Genomic DNA, 21,271 nt, shown 5'->3' on the forward strand with positions numbered 1-21,271 from the left:
GGGATTATGGCTTCTGGTTGAAGAACTGAGAAACCGTCAGATACAGTACAGATGGGAGGTTCCAGCTGGACTAGTGGTGAATTATTCAGGAGAAAGACATCGTCTTAACTCAGTGTGGAAGGCAAGAGATTTCTACACCAATGTACTAAAGGCTGGACGCCCACAGTCCCCAGAAGCTAGAAGGAAGATGGAAGCAGAAAAGGGGGCAAGAAAGGGGGAGAAGGAAGAATTGTTGGCACAGGCTCAAGGGGGAGCTTTGATTACTCAAGAAGACTTAATACTCTTGAATTACTGGGATCAACCTGTTGGCTAGTACTTTTGCATAAATTTTATAATCATTATTCAGAAGAGATATTGGTCTATAGTTCTCCGGTTTTTTAGGACCTGCTTGCTCTTTTGGTATCAAAGAAATAAAAGCTGTTTTCCATGATGAGGGTATTTTATCCCCTTGTTGTATGTTACAAAATAAGTCTCTAAGTTGTTCCACCATTTCTGCTTGCAAAGTTTTATAATACACTGCAGTCAAGCCATCCGTTCCCGGAGCTTTGGCTGTTTTCAGTTGTTTAATTGCTGCAATTATCTCCTCAACTGTTATAGGGTAATTCATTCTTTCCTTTTGTTGGTTAGTAACTTTTGTAACTCTTTTATTTTCTAAATATTTTTCTATAAGTCCATTCTGTATGTCATCTTTAGCATATAGTTTAGTATAATAATCTACAAAAACTTCTTTAATTAATTTTTGTTGATAAATTTCTTTCCCTCCAATATCAATACAGTCGATAGTCCGCATACTCTGCTTCTTCCTTAATGTACAGGCCAGCCATTTGCCCGGTTTATTGGCATTACAAAATGTATTATGCTTTGCATATTGTAAATTTGTTGCAACTTGATCCGCCATAAGCATTTGGAATTGATCTTTCAAAAGTTTTATAGCACCACGTATTCTTTCATCTGTTGGATTTTTGATAAGTAACTGTTCTTTTTTCTTTATTTCTGCTTCAATTTCGGATCTTTTCTTTTGTCTGTTCAATTTATGTTTAGAGTTCATGTGAATGAATACCCCTCTCATATATGCTTTACTCTCATCCCACACAATTTCAATAGGGGTACCCTTGTTCAAATTAATTTCAAAAAATTCTTTCATCTGCTTCTTAAGTTCTATTATATTTTTTTCATATCTAAACAAATTTTCATTTAATCTCCATGATCTTCTCTCAATTTTTCCAGTCTCAATTTCTATCCATACTGGGCTATGATCAGATAGAGTTCTTGGAAAGATTTTAGTTCTTTTTGTTTTAACAAGTAAATCATTTGATAATAAAATAAAATCAATCCTTGAAAAGGATCTATGTCTATCAGAAAAAAAAGTATAGTCCAAATCTTTTGAATTATATATTCTCCAGACATCTTTTAATTCCAAATCTTCTTTCATATCAAAAAAAGTTTGTGGTAGTCTAATCCTTGACTTCGCCAGACTTTTTTTATCTAGTTTAGAATCAATTACTCCATTCCAGTCTCCCATAATCAAAATAGATCTATAATCCCATTGCAGTATTTTAGTATGCAAAATTTTATAAAAGTGATCCTGTTGTTGGTTAGGAGCATAAATTCCAATCACAAGAATTTGGCCATGTACAGTATACAGTTCAATTGCTACAAACCTACCACCTTCATCCGCTTCTATAATTTTAGCTGATAGTCTTTTATTTATATAAATAACCACGCCATTCTTTTTTTCCAAGTTTGAAGCTATAAAATGTGTTCCTAATTTTGAATTTATCAAATATTTTTGATCTTGCGTTCTAATATGAGTTTCTTGTAGACAAATTATATCATTATTAAATTGTTGCAAATATGTAAATATTTTCTTCCTTTTCTGTGGTGAGTTCAGTCCATTCACATTCCAAGACAAAAACTTAACCATCATGTATACCTTTTTGAAGCGACGAGCAGAATTGCCGGATGTCTTCCGAGGCCATCGACTTTGCTCTCCCCATGGCTTCACTATGTTCTGTAGTACTCTTAGCTCCTTTTTTATGTTGTTGTGCCTTAGCTCTTTCTTTCAATTGTTTTTCTTTGAGTTGTTTAGAAACTGCACGAGTTATTCGCTGGTCTTTAGCTTCAGCCATACGAGCTAGGTCCAAGGCCACATCTCTTGTAGTCAAAATTGGAGAAGATTCTAACAGGGGCTCCTCCAGAAAACCTCCTACAGCACCCTGCACGTCTGTTGGATCTAATTCGACCTGCTTAGGCTGCACTTCCAACTCTTGCTGGGGTTGCTTCTCCTTATCACTCTTCTTTATCTCCAATACAGTAGATGAGCATGGAGATGGTGATCTCTCCTTAAAAACAGTATAGTAAAAATGTTCCGCCTTTTCAACAGTATTCAGTCGATATCTTTCCCCATGGTACTTCAAGATTATACCCGTTGGGGCATCCCACCGGAATGGAATCTCTAATTTGTTTAATTCCTTTACTAAAAAACCAAAATCTTTTCTATCTTTCAACATCTTTGGCGGTAATTCTTTGTAAATTCCAATTTGAGTTCCCTCCACTTGCACAGAGGAAAGAAAAGATTTTTGCAGAATATCATTTCTCATTCTTCTATCTGTGAAGTATATCACCACATCTCTAGGTAATTGTCTTTGTCTGGCCACCCACGAATTCACTCTGTAAATTTTGTCTATTTTGTAAAAAATCTCATCAGAATTGATTTTTAACAGCACAGCCAAGGCATCAGCACAAACCTGTCTCAAATCTTGCCGATCATTCTCCTTAATACCTCTAATTCTTATAGCAAATTCCATGGACCGGAATTGCATCATCGTGATTTCGTTTTCAACTCTCTGCATCTTATTATCCACATCAGAAATTTTAAAATCAGTATCCTTTATTTTAACATTCACTTCTGATTTAAATTCTTCCAATTTAGAATCCACTTTAATAATAATTTCTGACAGGCCAGAAACCACATTTGATAATTTATCAGTCACCTTGTCATAATTCTCTTTCACCAAGTTTTTCATTTCACTAATTTCCTGCTTGATTTCCTGTTGAGATTTTTGAAATTTATCATCCATTTCCTGTTGAGATTTTTGAAAATTATCATCCAAAGCCTGAGTGATAAATTTTTTTAAACTTTCAAAATCAAACTGCTCTTCAGGCTTGTGTGTGGGGGATCCCCCCCCTGCTGCCTTGCTTTCCTGTTTTTTAGAAGCCATTTTGCCACGTAAGTTAGATTTTCTAAAAAGGGAAATCCTTTTTCCTCTTCCAGCACCACAAAGTCCTCTAAAAAAGTCCCCCAGTTTTAGTCAGATTAGAAGTAGAATTAGACTTGTGCGAGATCAGCTTGTTTTAAAAAGGATTTTTTCCCTCTCTTCTCCTGTGCTTGCTACAAGCAGCGCAACAATGTAGCTTGTTGGAGTAGCTTTAAAAGATCACTCTCCCTTTCAGCTTGTTAACTTGTTAATGCTGGGGCGGCGCCATCTTTTCCCGCTCGCTCTAATTTTTAGTCAGATCGGGAAGTCACAAAGAAAAGGAAATACTTGCAGTTTCTTGGTTTCAGGGTTCAGGTTTTTTTTCTCCGCTAGTTGATAAAGTTAATTTCAATCGATTTTTGTGTTTGCTGCTGCCGGCTTGCTCTGCAGAAAGCAGAGTCGTCCCACGCCGTCCGGAGTCTTCGCAAGTTGGGAGGGAGCCGCGCCTGTTTCCTCCCCAGTAGCAAACTTCTGGGGGCTCACAGGGGCTCGACCTGCGCCTTGCTTACTCTCTCCTTCAAATCCTGCAGATTCTGGAGTTTCCAAGCCGCTTCTCACGATCAAAGCTTTGATCTTGAATTTGGTTGGCACGCTTACTTATTTTATGAAAACAAAGTGGATAAAGTATTTAAAAGCCATATACTTAGAGATTCTTTGATGAGAGTTTGGAAGAAGCACCGACTCAAATGGGATTACAAAATACCGCTATGGCTGGATCTTGGTCATATCATGTGGAATATAAATATAATGTCACTCGGGGGTGGGGGTTTATATAAAGAAGTTCTTTTTACAGATGCGGGCAGATGGCAACTAAAGACATTAGAGACACTGTTGGATGAAGGGATTAATCTAACTTGGTTACAATATAATCAACTGCAACTGAGATGGAAAGAGGACCAAAAAACTGGTATTATGTTGCATGAGGAAGAATTGGTTAGACATATAAAAGAGAAAGGTCCAATGCATATTAAAAGGCTATATAATGTTTTGTTGGAAAGGGATTCAGAAACTGAATTGGTTAAAGATTGTATGATTAAATGGGCACAGAATTTTGCAGAACCAGTAATGTTGGAAACATGGGAGAAAATATGGGTTCAGAATGTTAAATTTACACAATCGCAGAATTTGAGGGAAAATTTCTACAAAATGTTTTACAGATGGCATTTAGATCCCAAGAAATTATCCTGTATGTATCCCAATGTTCAGCCAAAATGTTGGAGATGTGATTGTTTAGATGCTACATATTACCATGTTTGGTGGAATTGCAAGAAAGTTAAGGCTTTTTGGATAAAAATATGGTGGGTTATGCAGAATGTGTTGAAGAAAAAAATTCAATTTTCTCCACAATTGTTTCTATTGGGTATAGTAAAGGGTTTTACATTGGATGAAACTAAGTTGATATTGTACATGATAACAGCAGCGAGATTATTGATAGGTAAATATTGGAAAAACGAAGCTCTACCCACTATTGAAGAATGGATTTTGAAGATGGCCAGTTTTGCGGAGATGGCGAAGATTTCAGCATATTTAAAAGACCGCTCACAAGAGACTTATGTATGGGGATGGAAAAAATGGATAGATTATGTGCAGAATAAATATCAAGTTAGGAAGTATCAAATAGCTTTTCACTGAAAGTACTATATAAAAATAGAAATGTATGAATTGTGAAGAGAAAAAATTATAAGGGGGTTTGAGGGGTTCAAGTTTTATAAAAAGGGGATTTTGATGGAATTATATTCTGAGGAAGTCAGGGGGGGAGGGTTAGGGGGGTTTGGGGGGTTAGGCTGGGGAGTGAGGGGTGGGTTGGGGGGGAAAGTGGGGTAAAAATGTAATTGTAAAACTTTTGCAATAAAAAAAAAAGAAGACTTAATACAACGCTGGAATGTTAACGGATTAAACTCACCACAAAAAAGGAACAAGTTATTTACATATCTGAGACAATTTAATAATGACATAATTTGTCTACAAGAAACTCATATTCGAACTCAAGATCACAAATACCTGATAAACTCTAAATTAGGAACACATTTTATAGCTTCAAACTCGGAAAAAAAGAATGGTGTGGTTATTTATGTAAATAAAAGATTGTCTGCTAAAATTATAGAAGCAGATGAAGGTGGTAGGTTTATTGCAATTGAATTGCATACAGCAAATGGCCAAATTCTTCTGATTGGAATTTATGCTCCGAACCAACAACAGGATCATTTTTATAAGACTTTACATAATAAAATATTGCAATGGGATTATAGATCTATTTTAATAATGGGAGATTGGAATGGAGTAATTGATTCTAAACTAGATAAAAAGAGTTTGGCGAAAGTAAGGATCAGACTACCACAGACTTTTTTTGATATGAAAGAAGATCTGGAATTAAAAGATATCTGGAGAATTTATAACCCAAAAGAATTGGACTATACTTTTTTCTCTGATAGACATAGATCTTTTTCCAGGATTGACTTTATCTTGCTATCAGATGATTTACTTGTTAAAACAAAAAGAACAAAGATATTTCCAAGAACTTTAACTGATCATAGTTCTGTATGGATAGAAATTGAGATGGGAAAAACTGAGAGAAGGTCATGGAGATTAAATGAAAATTTGTTTAGATATGAAAAAAATATAACAGAACTTAAAAAACAGATGAAAGAATTTTTTGAGATGAACTTGAATAAGGGCACCCCAATTGAAATTGTATGGGATGCGAGTAAAGCGTATATGAGAGGGGCACTCATTTATATGAACTCTAAACACAAACAGAATCGACAAAAGAAAAGACTCGAATTGGAAGTAGAAATAAAGAATAAGGAACAGCTACTCATTAAAAACCCAACAGATGAAAGAATATCTGGTGCTATAAAACTTTTGAAAGATCAATTTCAAATGCTCTTGGCGGAGCAAGCTGCAACAAACTTACAATATGCGAAGCATAATACGTTTTGTAATGCTAATAAACCGGGAAGATGGTTGGCCTACACCTTAAGGAAGAAGCAGAGTATACGGACTATTGAGAGTATTGATATTGGAGGGAAAGAAATTTCTCAACAAAAATTGATTAAAGAAGTCTTTGTAGACTACTACACTAAATTATATGCTAAAGATGATATACAGAATGGATTTATAGAAAAATATCTAGAAGAGAAAAGAGTCTCAAAAATTACTAGTCAACAAAAAGAAAGAATGAACTACCCTATAACAGTTGAGGAAATAATTGCAGCAATTAAACAATTGAAAACAGCTAAAGCTCCTGGAACAGATGGATTGACTGCAGTGTATTATAAAACTTTACAAGCAGAAATGGTGGAACAACTTAGAGACTTATTTTGCAATATACAACAAAGGGGTAAAATACCCCCATCATAGAAATCAGCATATATTACTTTGATACCAAAAGAACAAGTAGGTCCTAAAAAACCGGAAAATTATAGACCAATATCTCTTTTAAATAATGACTATAAAATTTATGCAAAAGTATTAGCCAACAGGTTGATGCCAGTAATCCAAAAGGTGATTCATGATGATCAAGCGGGATTTATCGAGGGCAGACACATGAAGGACAATGTAAGGCAAGTAATAGATTTATTGGAATATCTTGAGAAGAATAAACAGATTCCTGCAGTGCTGGTCTTTTTGGATGCAGAGAAGGCCTTTGATAGAGTGGATTGGAATTTTCTACTAAAGACTTTAAAAAAGATGGACTTTGGGGATCAATTTATACAGGCGATTTCAGCAATTTACCAAGAGCAAAAGGCACAGATCATTATTAATGGAAGTTTGACAACAGAGTTCAAAATTGAAAAAGGAACAAGACAGGGATGTCCGCTGTCCCCACTTTTATTTATTTTAACACTAGAAGTCTTGCTAAATACAATACGGGACTCTAATATCCTGAAAGGTATAATGATTAGGCAAGAGGATTACAGAATAAAGGCATTTGCAGATGATCTGGTTGTTACCCTATCACAACCAATGGAATCAATAATCTTGATGAAGGACATTATACAAGATTATGGTAAAGTTTCAGGTTTCAGATTGAATCCAAAAAAGACTAAAATGATAGTTAAAAACATGACACAAGATCGCAAACATGAGCTTGAAAGGAGGGCAGGTTTTGAGACTGTACCTAAGGTAAAATATCTAGGAGTTCAGGTTGCAGAATCAAACATGAAATTGTTTCAAAATAACTATGAGGTGTTGTGGCGAGAGGTGCAGAAAGATATGGAGACTTGGAAAAAACTGCAGCTGTCTCTACTTGGAAGAATAGCAGCAGTTAAGATGAATATTTTGCCAAGATTTCTTTTTTTGTTTCAAATGATTCCGGTGCTTAAAAGTGATAAACAATTGAAAGTTTGGCAATCTGGAGTGAATAAGTTTGTCTGGAACGAGAAGAAGCCGAGAGTGAAATTGAAAATTATGCAAGATATTCCAGAAAGAGGAGGTCTTAAACTTCCAAACCTACAGCTATATTATGATGCAGCAGCTTTAACCTTAACAAGTGATTGGTTTGGAAGTAAAAAGGCTGGAATATTGAATGCAGAAAGTTTTGATCTTGAATTTGGATGGCACGCTTACTTATTTTATGATGACAAAGTTGATAAAGTATTTAAAAGTCATATACTTAGAGACTCTTTGATGAGAGTTTGGAAGAAGCACCGACTCAAATGGGATTATAAAATACCGCTATGGCTGGATCTTGGTCATACTTTGTGGAATACAAATATAATGTCACTCGGGGGGTTTTTATACAAAGAGGTTCTTTTTACAGATGCGGGCAGATGGCAGCTGAAGACTTTGCAGACACTGTTGGACGAAGGGATTAATTTAACTTGGTTACAATATAATCAATTACAATTGAGATGGAAAGAGGACCAAAAAACTGGTATTATGTTGCATGAGGAAGAATTGGTTAGACATATAAGAGAGAAAGGTCCAATGCATATCAAAAGGCTTTATAATGTTTTGCTAGAAAGGGACTCAGAAACTGAATTAGTTAAAGACTGTATGATTAAGTGGGCACAAAATTTTGAAGAACCAGTGATGTTGGAAACATGGGAAAAAATTTGGGTCCAGAATGTTAAATTTACACAGTCGCAGAATTTGAGGGAAAATTTTTACAAAATGTTTTATAGATGGCATCTAGACCCTAAGAAACTGTCGTGTATGTACCCTAATGTTCAGCCAAAATGTTGGAGGTGTGATTGTACAGATGCTACATATTATCATATTTGGTGGACCTGTAAGAAAGTTAAGGCTTTTTGGATAAAAATTTGGTGGGTCATGCAGAATGTTTTGAAGAAAAAAATTCAATTTTCTCCACAATTGTTTCTATTGGGTATAGCTAAGGGTTTTACAGTGGATGAAACAAAGTTGATTTTGTATATGATTACAGCAGCGAGATTGTTGATAGGTAAATATTGGAAAAATGAAGCTTTGCCTACCGTTCAAGAATGGATTTTGAAGATGGCCAGTTTTGCTGAGATGGCGAAGATTTCAGCATATTTAAAAGACCGCTCACAAGAGACTTATGAATGTGAATGGAAAAAATGGATAGATTATGTTCAGAACAAATATCAAACTAGGAAGTATCAAATAGCTTTTTATTGATAGTATTATATTACATTAAGATAGAAATATTTGAACTATGTGAAGATGAAAAATGATATGGGGGATGGGGGGGTTTAAAGTTCAAGGTTTTTTTTTATATAAAGGGGACAATGATGGGGTATACTCTATGGAAGTCCGGGGGGGAGGGGAGGGTTAGGGGGGGTTAGGGAGGGTGGGTTGGGGAGTTTGGGGTGGGTTAGGGGGGTGAAAATGGGGTGAAAATGTAATTGTAAAACTTTTACAATAAAAAAAAAAAAAAAAGTGCAGCAACTCCAGATGATTCAAGAAACTACAAAAACAGAAGCAGTGGGAGGAACAAGGCCAAAAAGTAAAATGCATGGAGACTTCCAGCAGATGCTCCAAAAGCTTCAGGGGCCCAAGAATGGCAACTAGATTTTTGACCTGGAATGTTAATGGCCTAAATTCACCACAAAAGAGGAGAAAAATATTTCATTATTTGAAACAGTTTAAAAATGATGTAATCTGTCTACAAGAGACTCACATTAGAATGACAGATCAAAAATATTTAATAAATGCAAGGTTAGGTATACATTTTGTTGCATCTGCTCCCGAAAAGAAGAATGGTCTAGTTATATACCTAAAAAAAGACTTAATTGCCAAATTAATTGAAGCAGATGATCAAGGAAGATTTATAGCAATTGAACTTTTAATAAAAGGAGAAAAAATACTTTTAATTGGAGTTTATGCACCGAACCAACAACAGGAAAAATTTTATAAGCTCTTACATTCCAAGTTACTACAATGGGATTATAAATCATGTATTTTACTGGGTGATTGGAATGGAGTTTTGGACACTAAAAAAGATAAGAAGGGGCTTTTGTAGAATATTTCAAAGCGTGCCAGATTGCCAAAATCATTTTTTGAAATGATGGATGATATGGAGTTGAGAGATATCTGGCGAGAGAAAAACCCCGAAGAAAAAGACTTTACCTTTTTTTCTGATAGACATCAATAGGATTGATTTTATATTAATTACAAATGATCTTTTTTCTAAGGTGAAGAAGACGAAGATCTGCCCAAGAGTTTTAACGGATCATAATCCAGTTTGGATGGAATTAGAGTATGGAATGGGATCTAAGAGGTCTTGGAGGTTAAATGAAAATCTGTTTAGATATGAGGAAAATGTAAAAGAATGTAAAAAATTTATGAAAGAATTTTTCATTATAAATATGCATAAGGGTACATCTATGGAAATGGTTTGGGATGCAAGTAAAGCATATATGAGAGGTATCTTGATATATTTGAATAATAAACATAGACGCAAACAGGAAAAAAAAGGAAGGACTTAGAAGAGGAAATTAAAAAAAAAAGAACAAGCTTTGATATTGAACCCAGCAGACAAGAAAATAAAAGAGGCAATTAACTTATTGCGAGGGCAATTTAATATGCTAATGGCAGATCAGGTCGCAACTAATTTGCAATATGCTAAACATAATACTTTTTGCAATGCTAATAAACCAGGGAGATGGTTAGCATATTTGTTAAGGAAAAAACAAAAGTCAAGGACCATAGAGAAAATAGAATATAAAGGTAAAGAGGTTTATCAGCAAAATATGATTAAAAAAGCATTTTTAGAATTTTATACGAGGTTGTATGCTAGTGATAAAATTCAAAGTATAGATATTGATAGATATTCCTACAATTACAAAAGAGCAAAGGGAAGGTTTAAATCAACCAATAACTTCCAAGGAGATTATGTTTGCAATTAAGCAGTTGAAAGTGGGTAAAGCTCCTGGGACGGATGGTTTGACAGCTGCTTATTATAAACATTTGCAGTTAGAAATGGTGGGACCACTGGCTTCCGGTTGGTGCCGCCGTTGTCGCTAGACTGTCTTGCAAGACCGCCAGCCCCGCCGCCCGTAAAGAGCCGCCTCCACAGCTGAGAGGCGGCTCGTAAAACTCTGTTTCTTTTAGGAAATGTGAGGAGAGCTGGCGAGGTCAAGTAGAGCCCCCTGTGAAGTCCCCAGATTGTTTCTTTTTGCTTCTGGGGAGGAAGCAGGATGAGGCTCCCTATCCAGCTCGCCGTGGCTCCGGACGCAGGGGGAACTCTGCATGTAGCAGAGCCAGATGACGCGACCAACGTAAACAGCGAAAGTCAAAAGATTTATTAAAAATAAACAGGGTGAAATCTGGATCTGGAACTCAAAACTGCAAGTATTTATAATAGCCCTGTGAGTGAATTTAAGAACAGAGAAAGAGTGAAAGTTTAAAATGGCGTCCGGCTTTAGTGGCTTGAAAAAAGCTGAAAGCGAAAGTGGATTTGCCTGACTGTTTCAATACGCTACAAAGTATCTAGAGCAACAGCGCTGGCTAGAAGAGAAGGGAAAAGTTTTTTTTCCCAAAGTGTCTTTATGTTCCTTCTCCCTTAGAGACTTGATTAATTCTGAGAGGTTTCTGTGCTGGTGAAAAGGGAGAGAAGACTTCCTTCTTAAAAAAAAGAGATTGTCTGCGTGGCAGACATGGCTTCAAAGCCAGTCAACAAAGCTGTAGGGGGGGTTCCCCCACTCATAAGTCACAAGAGCAGTTTCTAAGCCTGCAGACTCAGAGCCAGAGCCAGGAGATTGATTTTAGAGACTTGAAGGAATTTATTATTGCGGCTCTGATGAAACAAGATGAGGTTATGGACCAGAAGTTTGAAAAATTTCAACAGGAAACTAAGGAGATGGTTCAAGAAAAGTATGACAAGATGAAGCGAGATATTCTGATAGTTTTGACTGGCTTGTCAGAAGTAATTGTCCAAATTGATAAAAAAGTGGAAGAAATTAATTTAGAAATAGAGTCTAAAATGAAGGAAGCTGATTATAAGATTGATAATGTGGATAATAAAACGCAAAGGATTGAAAATGAAGTGACAATGATGCAATTCAAATTTATGGAGTTTGCTGTAAGACTGAGGGGGATAAAGGAAAACAACAGAGATTTGAGAAGGATTTGTGCTGATGCTTTGGCTGAGATGTTAAAGGTTAGCCCTGAAGAGTTCTTGTCCAAGATTGACAAGACTTAGAGTGAATTCTTGGGTAGCAAGGCAAAGGCAATTGCCAAGAGATGTAGTGATATACTTTACAGATAGAAGAATAAGAAATGACATCTTGCAAAAGTCTTTTGTTTCTACCTTACAAGTGGATGGAAGTGAGATTGGGATTTATAAAGAGCTGCCGCCTAAGATACTAAAAGATAGAAAGGATTTTGGATTTTTGGTGACTGAACCAAAGAAACAAAAAATTCCATTTAGATGGGATGCTCCAGTTGGTATAATATTGAGGTATCAAGGAGAAAGATATCGATTAAATACTGTTAAAAAAGCGGAAGAATTTTATCTCAATGTTTTTAAAATTGGTCCAGCATCTCCACGTACATCTCTGGTGTTAATACAGGAGGGTGATAAAGAAAAGCAAAATGAACAAGAGATTGAAGTCCAGTGGAAGCAGATGGAGATGGAGGCAATGGAAATACAAGGAACTACAGGGGGCTCTTTGGATGAGCCGTTCCCGGATCTTCCTTTAAAGGTTAAAGGTGAATCACCTAAAAATACAAGAGAAGTGGCTTTGGATCTTGATCTGATGTCTTACAAAGTTAAAGATCAGCGTATAACCCGATCAGTCTACAAACAAATTCCAGAAAAACAACAGCAGAGGTCGAAGCCAGCACAAGACAAGAAAAGAAGCAGGTTCTACAAAACTAAAAATTTTTAAAATATCTCTTTTGAATATGGATTATAAATTTTTTTTGCAAAACTATTAGCCAACAGACTATTGCCAGTTATCTAAGAGTTGATTCATGATTAAGCAGGATTTATAGAAGACAGACACATGAAAGATAATGTGAGGTAAATTATAGATTTATTGGACTATCTTGAGAAGAATAAACAGATCCCTGCAGTGCTGGTGTTTTAGGCTGCGGAGAAGGCCTGTAAGCGAGTGAATTGGAACTTTCTATTACAGACTTTAAGAAAGATGGATTATGTGTACGTTGAAAGGAATAGCTATGAGGCAAGAGGATTATGGAGTAAGGGCACTTGCAGTTGATCTGGTAGTTACCCTACAATGGTCGATGTAACTAATAATCTAGATGAAAGACTTTACAGAAGATATCATACGGAATATAAATATAAAGTCACTCGGGGGGGGGGGTTGTATATAGAAGTACTCTTCAATGATGGGGGCAGATGGCAACTAAAGACATTAAATACACTGTTGGAAGAAGGATTTGATGTAATTGTTTAGATGTTATAAATTATTATATATGCTGCGGGAAAGTGGATGAAACAAAATTGATATGGTATATGATGTTCGTTATAGAAGAATGGATTCTGAAAGTGGCCAGTTTTGCAGAAAAGGCGAAGATATCAGCATACATTAAAGACTGGACCCAAGAGATTTATGTATGGGAGTAGAGGAAAGGGATAGATTATGTGCAGAATAAATATTAAATTAGGAAGTATCAGATAACTTTTAGTTGAATGTTGTGTAGAAATGTATAGTATATAGGGGATAGAATACCAGAATGTCAGGACGAAATGTATACTACACAGGGGGTATAGTAGATGGGTGGTAAAGTATTATATAATGCGATTTGGATTTGGATTTCATCCTGGGGAAGCCATGGGGGGGGAGGGTCAGGGAGGGTCAGGGAGGGAAAGGGGGGGAGGGGGAAAATTTGTATTTGCAAAACTTTTTCAATAAAAAAAAAAAGAAATGGTGGGACCACTCAAAGAATTATTTAGTAACATACAATCTGGAGGAGATGTACCCCCATCCTGGAGGACAACTTATATCTCTCTGGTTCCAAAGGAGGAGCAAGACCAACCCAGCCAAAAAATTATAGGCCTATATCACTTTTAAATACAGATTACAAGATTTTTGCTAAAATACTAGCAAATAGGTAATGACAGTCATGCAACAAATGATTCATAATGATCAAACTGGTTTTATAAATGGTAGACAAATGAAGAGTAATGTAAGGCAATTTGTTAACCTATTGGAATATTTGGGGAAGAACAACCAAATCCCTGCGGTGCTGATATTTCTTGATGCAGAGAAAGCATTTGATCGATTGAATTGGCAATTCTTATTGAAAATAATAGAAAAGATGCAGTTTGGAGAATATTTTACACAATCTATTAGGGCAATATATCAGAAACAAACAGCGCAAATAATAATTAATGGTAGTTTAACAGATACTTTTAATATAGAAAAAGGAACAAGACAAGGATGTCCTTTGTCTCCATTATTGTTTATCTTGACCTTGGAATTTCTGTTAAGTAAGATACGTGGGTTGGATAAAATAAATGGAATTAAAATTAGGCAGTATGACTACAGATTACGAGCATTCGCAGACGACTTGGTTGTTACTTTAACCCAACCATTACAGTCGGTTGTAGGTTTAATGGACATAATTAATCAATATGGACAAGTATCTGGATTTAAAATAAATGCAGGGAAAACGAAGATAATAACTAAAAATATGACTATAAATCAAAAAGATGAATTAGAAAGACTAACAGGATTTGAAATTATAAAAAAAGTTAAGTATTTAGGGGTCTATATCATGACATCAAACACGAAATTATTTAAGCATAATTATGATCCATTATGGCAAAAAATACAGAGAGAGCTGGAAAACTGGAAAAAATTACAATTATCCTTGTTAGGAAGAATAGCAGCAGTAAAAATGAATGTTTTGCCTAAGTTTTTGTTTCTTTTTCAAATGATACCAATACTTTAAAAAGATGAGAATTTGAAGATATGGCAGAAGGGTATTAATAATTTTGTCTGGGCAGGGAAGAGACCAATATTAAAACAAAAAATAATGCAGGATATATGTGAAAGAGGAGGCCTCAAAATGCCAATTTAAGACTATATTATGAGGAAGCTGCCCTATCAGCAATGAGTGATTGGATGAACTCAACAGAAGAAAGAATATTGAATATTGAGGGATATGATTTGGTTTACGGGTGGCATGCTTATTTATTATATGATAAGAAAGTGGATAAGACTTAAAAGTCACATATTAAGGAATGCTTTATTGCGTGTCTGGAAAAAGTATAAATATAAATTAAACGAGAAGTTACCAATGTGGGCAATACCCAGACACGCGATAGAGAATATAAGTGTAGAGCAAAAACAAGATGTGATTACATATAAAGAGCTTCTTAACAAGGAAAGAGGTATACTACAATTAAAATCTTTGAATCAACTAAGAGAAGAAAGGATAATTCAAACATGGTTTCAATATGTACAGTTGCAAGCTAGATGGAGAGAAGATCAGAAAATTGGTATTTTGCAAAATGAGGAGAACTTGGTAAAACAGATTAGAGATCAAAGTCAAATGCATATAAAAAGGTTGTATAATGCATTGGTAGAAATAGATTCAGAAACGGAGTTAGTTAAGGACTGTATGATAAAGTGGGCACAAAATATTGAAGAACCAATAATGATGGAAACGTGGGAAAAAATATGGGTTAGAAATGTGAAGTTTACGCAAGCCCAAAATTTAAGAGAGAATTTTTATAAAATGTTTTATAGATGGCACCTAGATCCTAAAAAGCTAGCCTATATGTATCCAAGTGTGCAACCTAAGTGTTGGAGATGTGAATGTGATGATTCTACATATTATCATATATTTATTTATTTATTATATTTCTATACCGTAGAAGTATAGTTCCCGTAGGACTCAAGGCGGTGTACAGTCAAGAAAAATATAGATACACAAACATCATAAAATTGCTAATTAAAATTATTATTATAACATAGTTTGGCCCAATTAAATAGAACCTAAAATTAGATAACATTTTAAAAACATTCACATGTTCATATGTTTAGCCCCGCCTGTTGGAACATCAGGGTTTTGAGGGCACGGCGGAAAGCACGGAGATCAGGGATATTTCGTATCTCAGGGGGCAGTTCATTCCAAAGGGTTGGAGCCCTCACAGAGAAGGCCCTCCCCCTGGGAGTCGCCAGTCAGCATAATTTGACTGACGGTACCTTGAGTAGTCCCTCTCTGTGAGAACGAACTGGTCGGTGGGAGGCTATTGGTGGCAAAAGACGGTCTCGTAGGTACCCAGGTCCTAAGCCATGGAGCGCTTTAAGGGTGATGACTAACACCTTGAATCGCACCTGGAAGACCGCTGGGAGCCAGTGTAGCTCGCGTAGGAGAGGTGTTACATGGGCGCAACGAGCTGCGCCCATAATCACCCGCGCAGCTATATTCTGGACCAGTTGGAGCCCCCGGGTGTTTTTCAAGGGGAGCCCCATGTAGAGAGCATTACAGTAGTCCATACTGGAGGTGACTAGGGCATGAGTGACCATGCGTAAGGCGTCCCGATCCAGAAAGGGACGCAACTGGCGGATCAGGAGAACCTGATAAAAGGCACCCCTGGCCACGGCCGTCAAATGATCTTCTAAAGATAGCTGTGAATCCAGGAGGACACCCAAGTTGCGTGCCCTCTCTGTGGGGAGCAAGGTCTCATCCTCAATTGTCAGTGATGGTATCAGCTGACTATACCGGGACGCCGGAAGCCACAGCCACTCGGTCTTGGAGGGGTTGAATCTGAGCTTGTTTCTCCCCATCCAGATCCGCATGGCCTCCAGGCAACGGGACATCACAGCAAGGGCATCGTTGGCGTGGTCTGGGGTGGAGATGTATATATGGTGGACGTGTAAAAAAATTAAGGCATTTTGGATAAAAATATGGTGAATTATTCAAAATATTCTCAAAAAGAAGATAAAATTTACTTCACAGTTCTTTTTGTTAGGTATAATTACAGATTGTACTGTTATAGAGACTAAGTTGATTTTAAATTTAATATCAGCAGCCAGACTCTTGGTGGTGCAGTATTGGAAGAAGGAAGACTTGCCTACTATTGAAGAATGGACACTAAAAGTAGTGAACTTAGCAGAGATGGCTAAAATTTCAGTGTATTTGAAGGAGCATACAAATGAAAGGTATATATCGGAATGGAGAAGATGGATTGACTTTATTCAAAACAAATATCGGACTAAAAAGTTTCAAATAGCTTATGAATGAAACCAATATTTTCTTTTTGAATTATGTTTTGTTAGTTGAAAGGGGAGTTAAAAAGCAAGAGGGAGTTTGGAGACTACAGAAAGTTAGCTTATTTTAGCTTATGTTTGTTACGCTATACCCTGTTTTTGCTCTGGGAAGTCCAGGGGGGGTGGGGGGAAGGGGGTGAGGAGGGATGGGAAAAATTGTTGTAATACTTGTTAAAACTTTTTAATAAAAAAAAAATTCAGTTATCGGCAGCAGATAAATGAGTGGCTGGCTTGGAATGAGACTCACTAACTCACAAAGTGATTCCACAACACAAGGGATACACGAGGGGCCAACAGCCAGGCCAAGAGAGAGAAAGAGGACCAGCAGGTACCCTCTGTTCTCACTATGAATTGCACCCAGAGAGAAAAGAAAGGCAATGCAGCTGACATGTCAGTGCTGTATCCTGGCTGAGCTGCTGGGCACCTGAACTCCTTGCGCTGTAGCCTTCTGGACTAGTTCCAGCCTCCAGAGGGTCTTCAAGAGCAGCCCCAGGTTGGGTGCCCTGAAGCAGTCCATCAGGCAAAGATGAGGCACGAGTGAGCATGAGCAAGACTGGTCCCAGTCCAGAATGGGCGCAACTGGCACACAAGATGAATTTGTGCAGAGATCACTCTCTGCACAAGCCTTGGCAGCCATCTCAGCAACACAACTTTTGACGGCAGCAAAAGCAGCACCGGCCTTCTGAACCAGCACCTGCTTCAATCCTCTAACAGCCGATCGCGATTAGCACAGGTTCAAATAGGCCAAAATTCCGTTTCATACGGTTTATAAATTGATACGAGGTCACATTTGACCCAAGCCAGAATTCATGCACAGTGGAGGCTGGTGAAGGCATAGTAGCCGTTGGGATTTTAGAGGCTAATAGCCATTTGGGCAAAATGGAGAAAAGGGAAGCTCCGTTTGAGGAAAGCTCAGAAGAAGGAAAAAAGGTGCCTCCTTTTGAACAGCCGAATCCAAGGGGAGCAGCTAGGCTCCAGATAGAGGCTCAGCCTCTTTTGCTGGTCTCTAGTACACCATTAATAAACTAAAAAAAAAATTAGTTGCCTATTTTCATCAAGTTGGAACCTGTGACCCTATCTGTCATAGAACTATCACTCTGAATAGCGCAAATTTGGCTAATGGGACCCTTTCATGTGTTTCTTAGCCAGAGAGATCCATCTGGGCTTGTTTTTGTCACAACCAGGATTCATCATGACATCTGAACACACCAAGGAATCCAAAGTCAGTCTCTTCCTTTCCCTGATTTTTTCCCCTAATATCAGCCGACAGCTCAAACCGTATCTAGTGAGCCAGCCAGCTTGAAGAGGTTCATCTTATTTATCAGGCCTCCATCCCCCCTCCCCCTTTCATTCAGCCCTTCCAGGGACCCTCCGCAGGGCTTGTTCTCCCACACAGCCTCCCTGTGGGGAGGGCCGAGAGACTCCCAAGGCACCTCCTGGGACTCCCACCCTGTCTGACACCTTCAGCCTGCGGAGACCTGCCCCCCACCCCCCACACGTCACTTCCACACGTCTTCATGGGGGACCTATAAACAAGGGCAAGATCCAAGGGTTCCTTCCCCTCCGGTGCCACCATTATCCTGGCTTTGCTCTACCCTCTTTAACTGCGGTGGCACCACAGCCAGCCGGTGTCTTTTCTCAGAGAATTCAGAAAGATTTGAGCATTCAGGCAATGAGAAAAACTTACGTAAGTTGGTGTCTCTGGAGTTTCTGTGTTTACCACGACTGGAGGGGGATTTGCCTTGAAATTAAAAATGCAAAAGGCAGATTAAAAGTCTGATCCTCCACCCTCCCAATTTATACCCCACCCCCTGGGCCCTTTCGATGCTGTAGCAGCTCCTCCATCTCAAGCTCTTGGGCTGGTCAGCCATGCAGCCCCACCCCATTGCCCTCCTCGCCCTCCCCACAGGAATCTCTGCCCAAAGTAAAACAAAAAAGAACTTCAGAGATGTCAGAGTTTGCCACATCACAAAGATTCACCAACTTTACATTTTATTTTGGGTGCTGAAAGTCACAAACCACAGCCAAGTTCAGGTCATACCCAATTAGGCTTCCTGCCATTGCCCCCCAGATCAGCCCCCCAGGTCCCAGCAGGCATGGCTAACTGTGGCCCCCAAGGCCCTCGGCCGGGCTCTTCACAGAATCCTCATGGAAGAATCCTCCTTTGAGCAAAGGCAAGCCCTTCATCTGCCCCCCTGCCGAATGCTCCGACTCTGCCTGGCTCTGGCCTGGGCCCATGACTCTCAGCCATGAAGGAGACCTCCCTCCCCACCAGGACCCACTCCAACCAGGCAGGCTTTCGGGGCTTTGAAGAGGGCTACGACACACCCCGTCCATCATCTTTTCTCAAGGCTAAACACACCCATCTTCTTCCGCCTCTCTCCAAGGGCAAAGCCACACAGAGTCCTTAGTTGGGGCATGATTAAACAGGACAGAATGGGACAGTGTTACCTTCGACCAGCCAGTCTTGCATGAGACATATATCCAAAAGGGCCTGAGCAATGGGAATGAGTCAAACTGTTTGACATCCTCAACTGCAAGTGTCAAATTGTTCTGTGTGCCATATTCGGCTGTCCTGCTGGCTGCAAAAAGGAAGCTCACCTGCCCTAAGGAGATGAAGATACCACTGAAGGAACTTGCTTTCGTTAAATGTCAGAGAGACAAGATTGGTTCTTTTGGATCGCACCAGATTGGTTTGCCAGATGTGCCTGAGCAGAAACGACTAGGCAAAAGGCAAAAGCAGCAAGACGATGAGAGACAAAGGCTTGCTAAATATAAGCAGAGAAGTATTCCAGACATTTCGATACTGACAAATGAAGTAATTGAAAATGAAGGACAAATGACTGATGATGAAGGTGATGGAAGTTATGAAGAGGCCTTAGACCAAACACACGTGCCCTCTACTTCAAAAGAAAAGAGAATACAATAGATTAGATATAACAAATGCCGCTATACAGAGCATAAGATACGGTGTTGGTCTACATGCTACAGCTGCCATTACCACAGTCGCCTTCATAGATGCTGGCTTGATCACCGAAGAAGACAAGAGACTTGTAGTTGACCACAATAAAGTAAAGAGAGACTAGGAAAATATTATGAAGTCCCTAGATCGATCAAGAATTTGATGAGCTCTATAAGAAGGGTGAAATAGAATGCATCTTCATTGAAGTAAAACATCCCTAGGATTGAAGGCCCGTGCCATCCATTGTTCCAGCTGCAGCAAGTCAGACTGCAAAAGAAGGCTGTAGATGATGCTGTTTTGCCAACCATTCAGCGCTCAGCATGGTATGCTTTCAGTGAAATGATAATCCAGACAGTCTTGTGTTCAGATGACATTCAAGAGAGGAGAGCTGGTGTGCAAAAAATCATTGACTTGAGGGACGCAGATGACGACGCGCTAGGAGATTTTTCTCTATGTGCAAGAAAAATGTCTTTAATCAATGCCAGAGAATCCACTCTGCTGGAGCTGATTGACTAGTCTGAAGGTGTATATGAGCCACCTTTGACATGCAAACTGACTACAGCGGAAATATAGAAGTTCATTGTCAAACCAACACAATTACCACGGTGGCCCTGTCATGCCCAATAGCAATAGCCCTTAGACTTATATACCGCTTCACAGTGCTTTTACAGCCCTCTCTAAGCGGTTTACAGAGTCAGCATATTGCCCCCAACAATCTGGGTCCTCATTTTAACAACCTCAGAAGGATGGAAGGCTGAGTCGACCTTGAGCCTGGTGAGATTTGAACTGCCAAATTGTAGTCAGCCAGCAGTCAGCAGAAATAGACTGCAGGACTGCACTCCAACCACTGCGTCACCAAGGCTCATCAATCAATAGAGAGATATGTGAAACAGATCACAGAGGCAGCAAGCAGAGTGTAGACACATGAGAAACATGAGGGTTATATCAGAGGCCAAGAAGCAAGTCGGCGGCTGATGTCGAAGAAGGAATCAAAATAAAATGCCTATGGAGATTCTCAGTCATCCAGGTCATGGTTGTCCCAAAGGTGCTTTTTCAAGAGGCAACTGGAAGATCAGTTGCCTCTTGAAAAAGCACCTTTGGACAATCAAAACAAGACTTGATAAAACTCGTTTACACATTTTTGTAACTCAGATAATTGCTTTCTGATGTTAGTTTATGATTGCATGGATTATTATTTTTTGCTTAGCTAGGTAAGATTCATGAAGAGAAGAATTTAATTTTTGTAGCACAAGGTGTAATTTTGAGAAGAGAAAGTTAACAGTATTTGGGTTACAAGAGACTTTTGTGGGGTATATGATCAGACATGGATTTACCGTACCAAGCTAAACGTTGTGCAATGGCAAAATTCTTGATGTAAA

The 21,271-nt window shown here is 38.4% G+C and overlaps 1 protein-coding gene across 38 annotated transcripts in view; it reads right to left on the reverse strand.

Annotated features, from left to right (window-relative positions):
• The window catches only part of DLG1 (discs large MAGUK scaffold protein 1), a 112,856-nt gene that overhangs the window by 68,304 nt on the left and 23,281 nt on the right, over window positions 1-21,271 (reverse strand). For 29 of the 38 annotated variants that reach the window (XM_034424602.3, XM_034424609.3, XM_034424606.3 and 26 more), the window contains one exon: window positions 18,618-18,671. The exons of the other annotated variants lie outside the window; for them this stretch is intronic. In XM_034424602.3, coding sequence (XP_034280493.2) covers window positions 18,618-18,671 — 54 coding nt within the window. The remainder of the gene's footprint in view (window positions 1-18,617; window positions 18,672-21,271) is intronic. 38 annotated transcript variants of the gene reach the window in all.

Source organism: Pantherophis guttatus, chromosome 6, assembly GCF_059756535.1.
Source record: "Pantherophis guttatus breed Tessera chromosome 6, ASM5975653v1, whole genome shotgun sequence".
NCBI lineage: Eukaryota > Metazoa > Chordata > Lepidosauria > Squamata > Colubridae > Pantherophis > Pantherophis guttatus.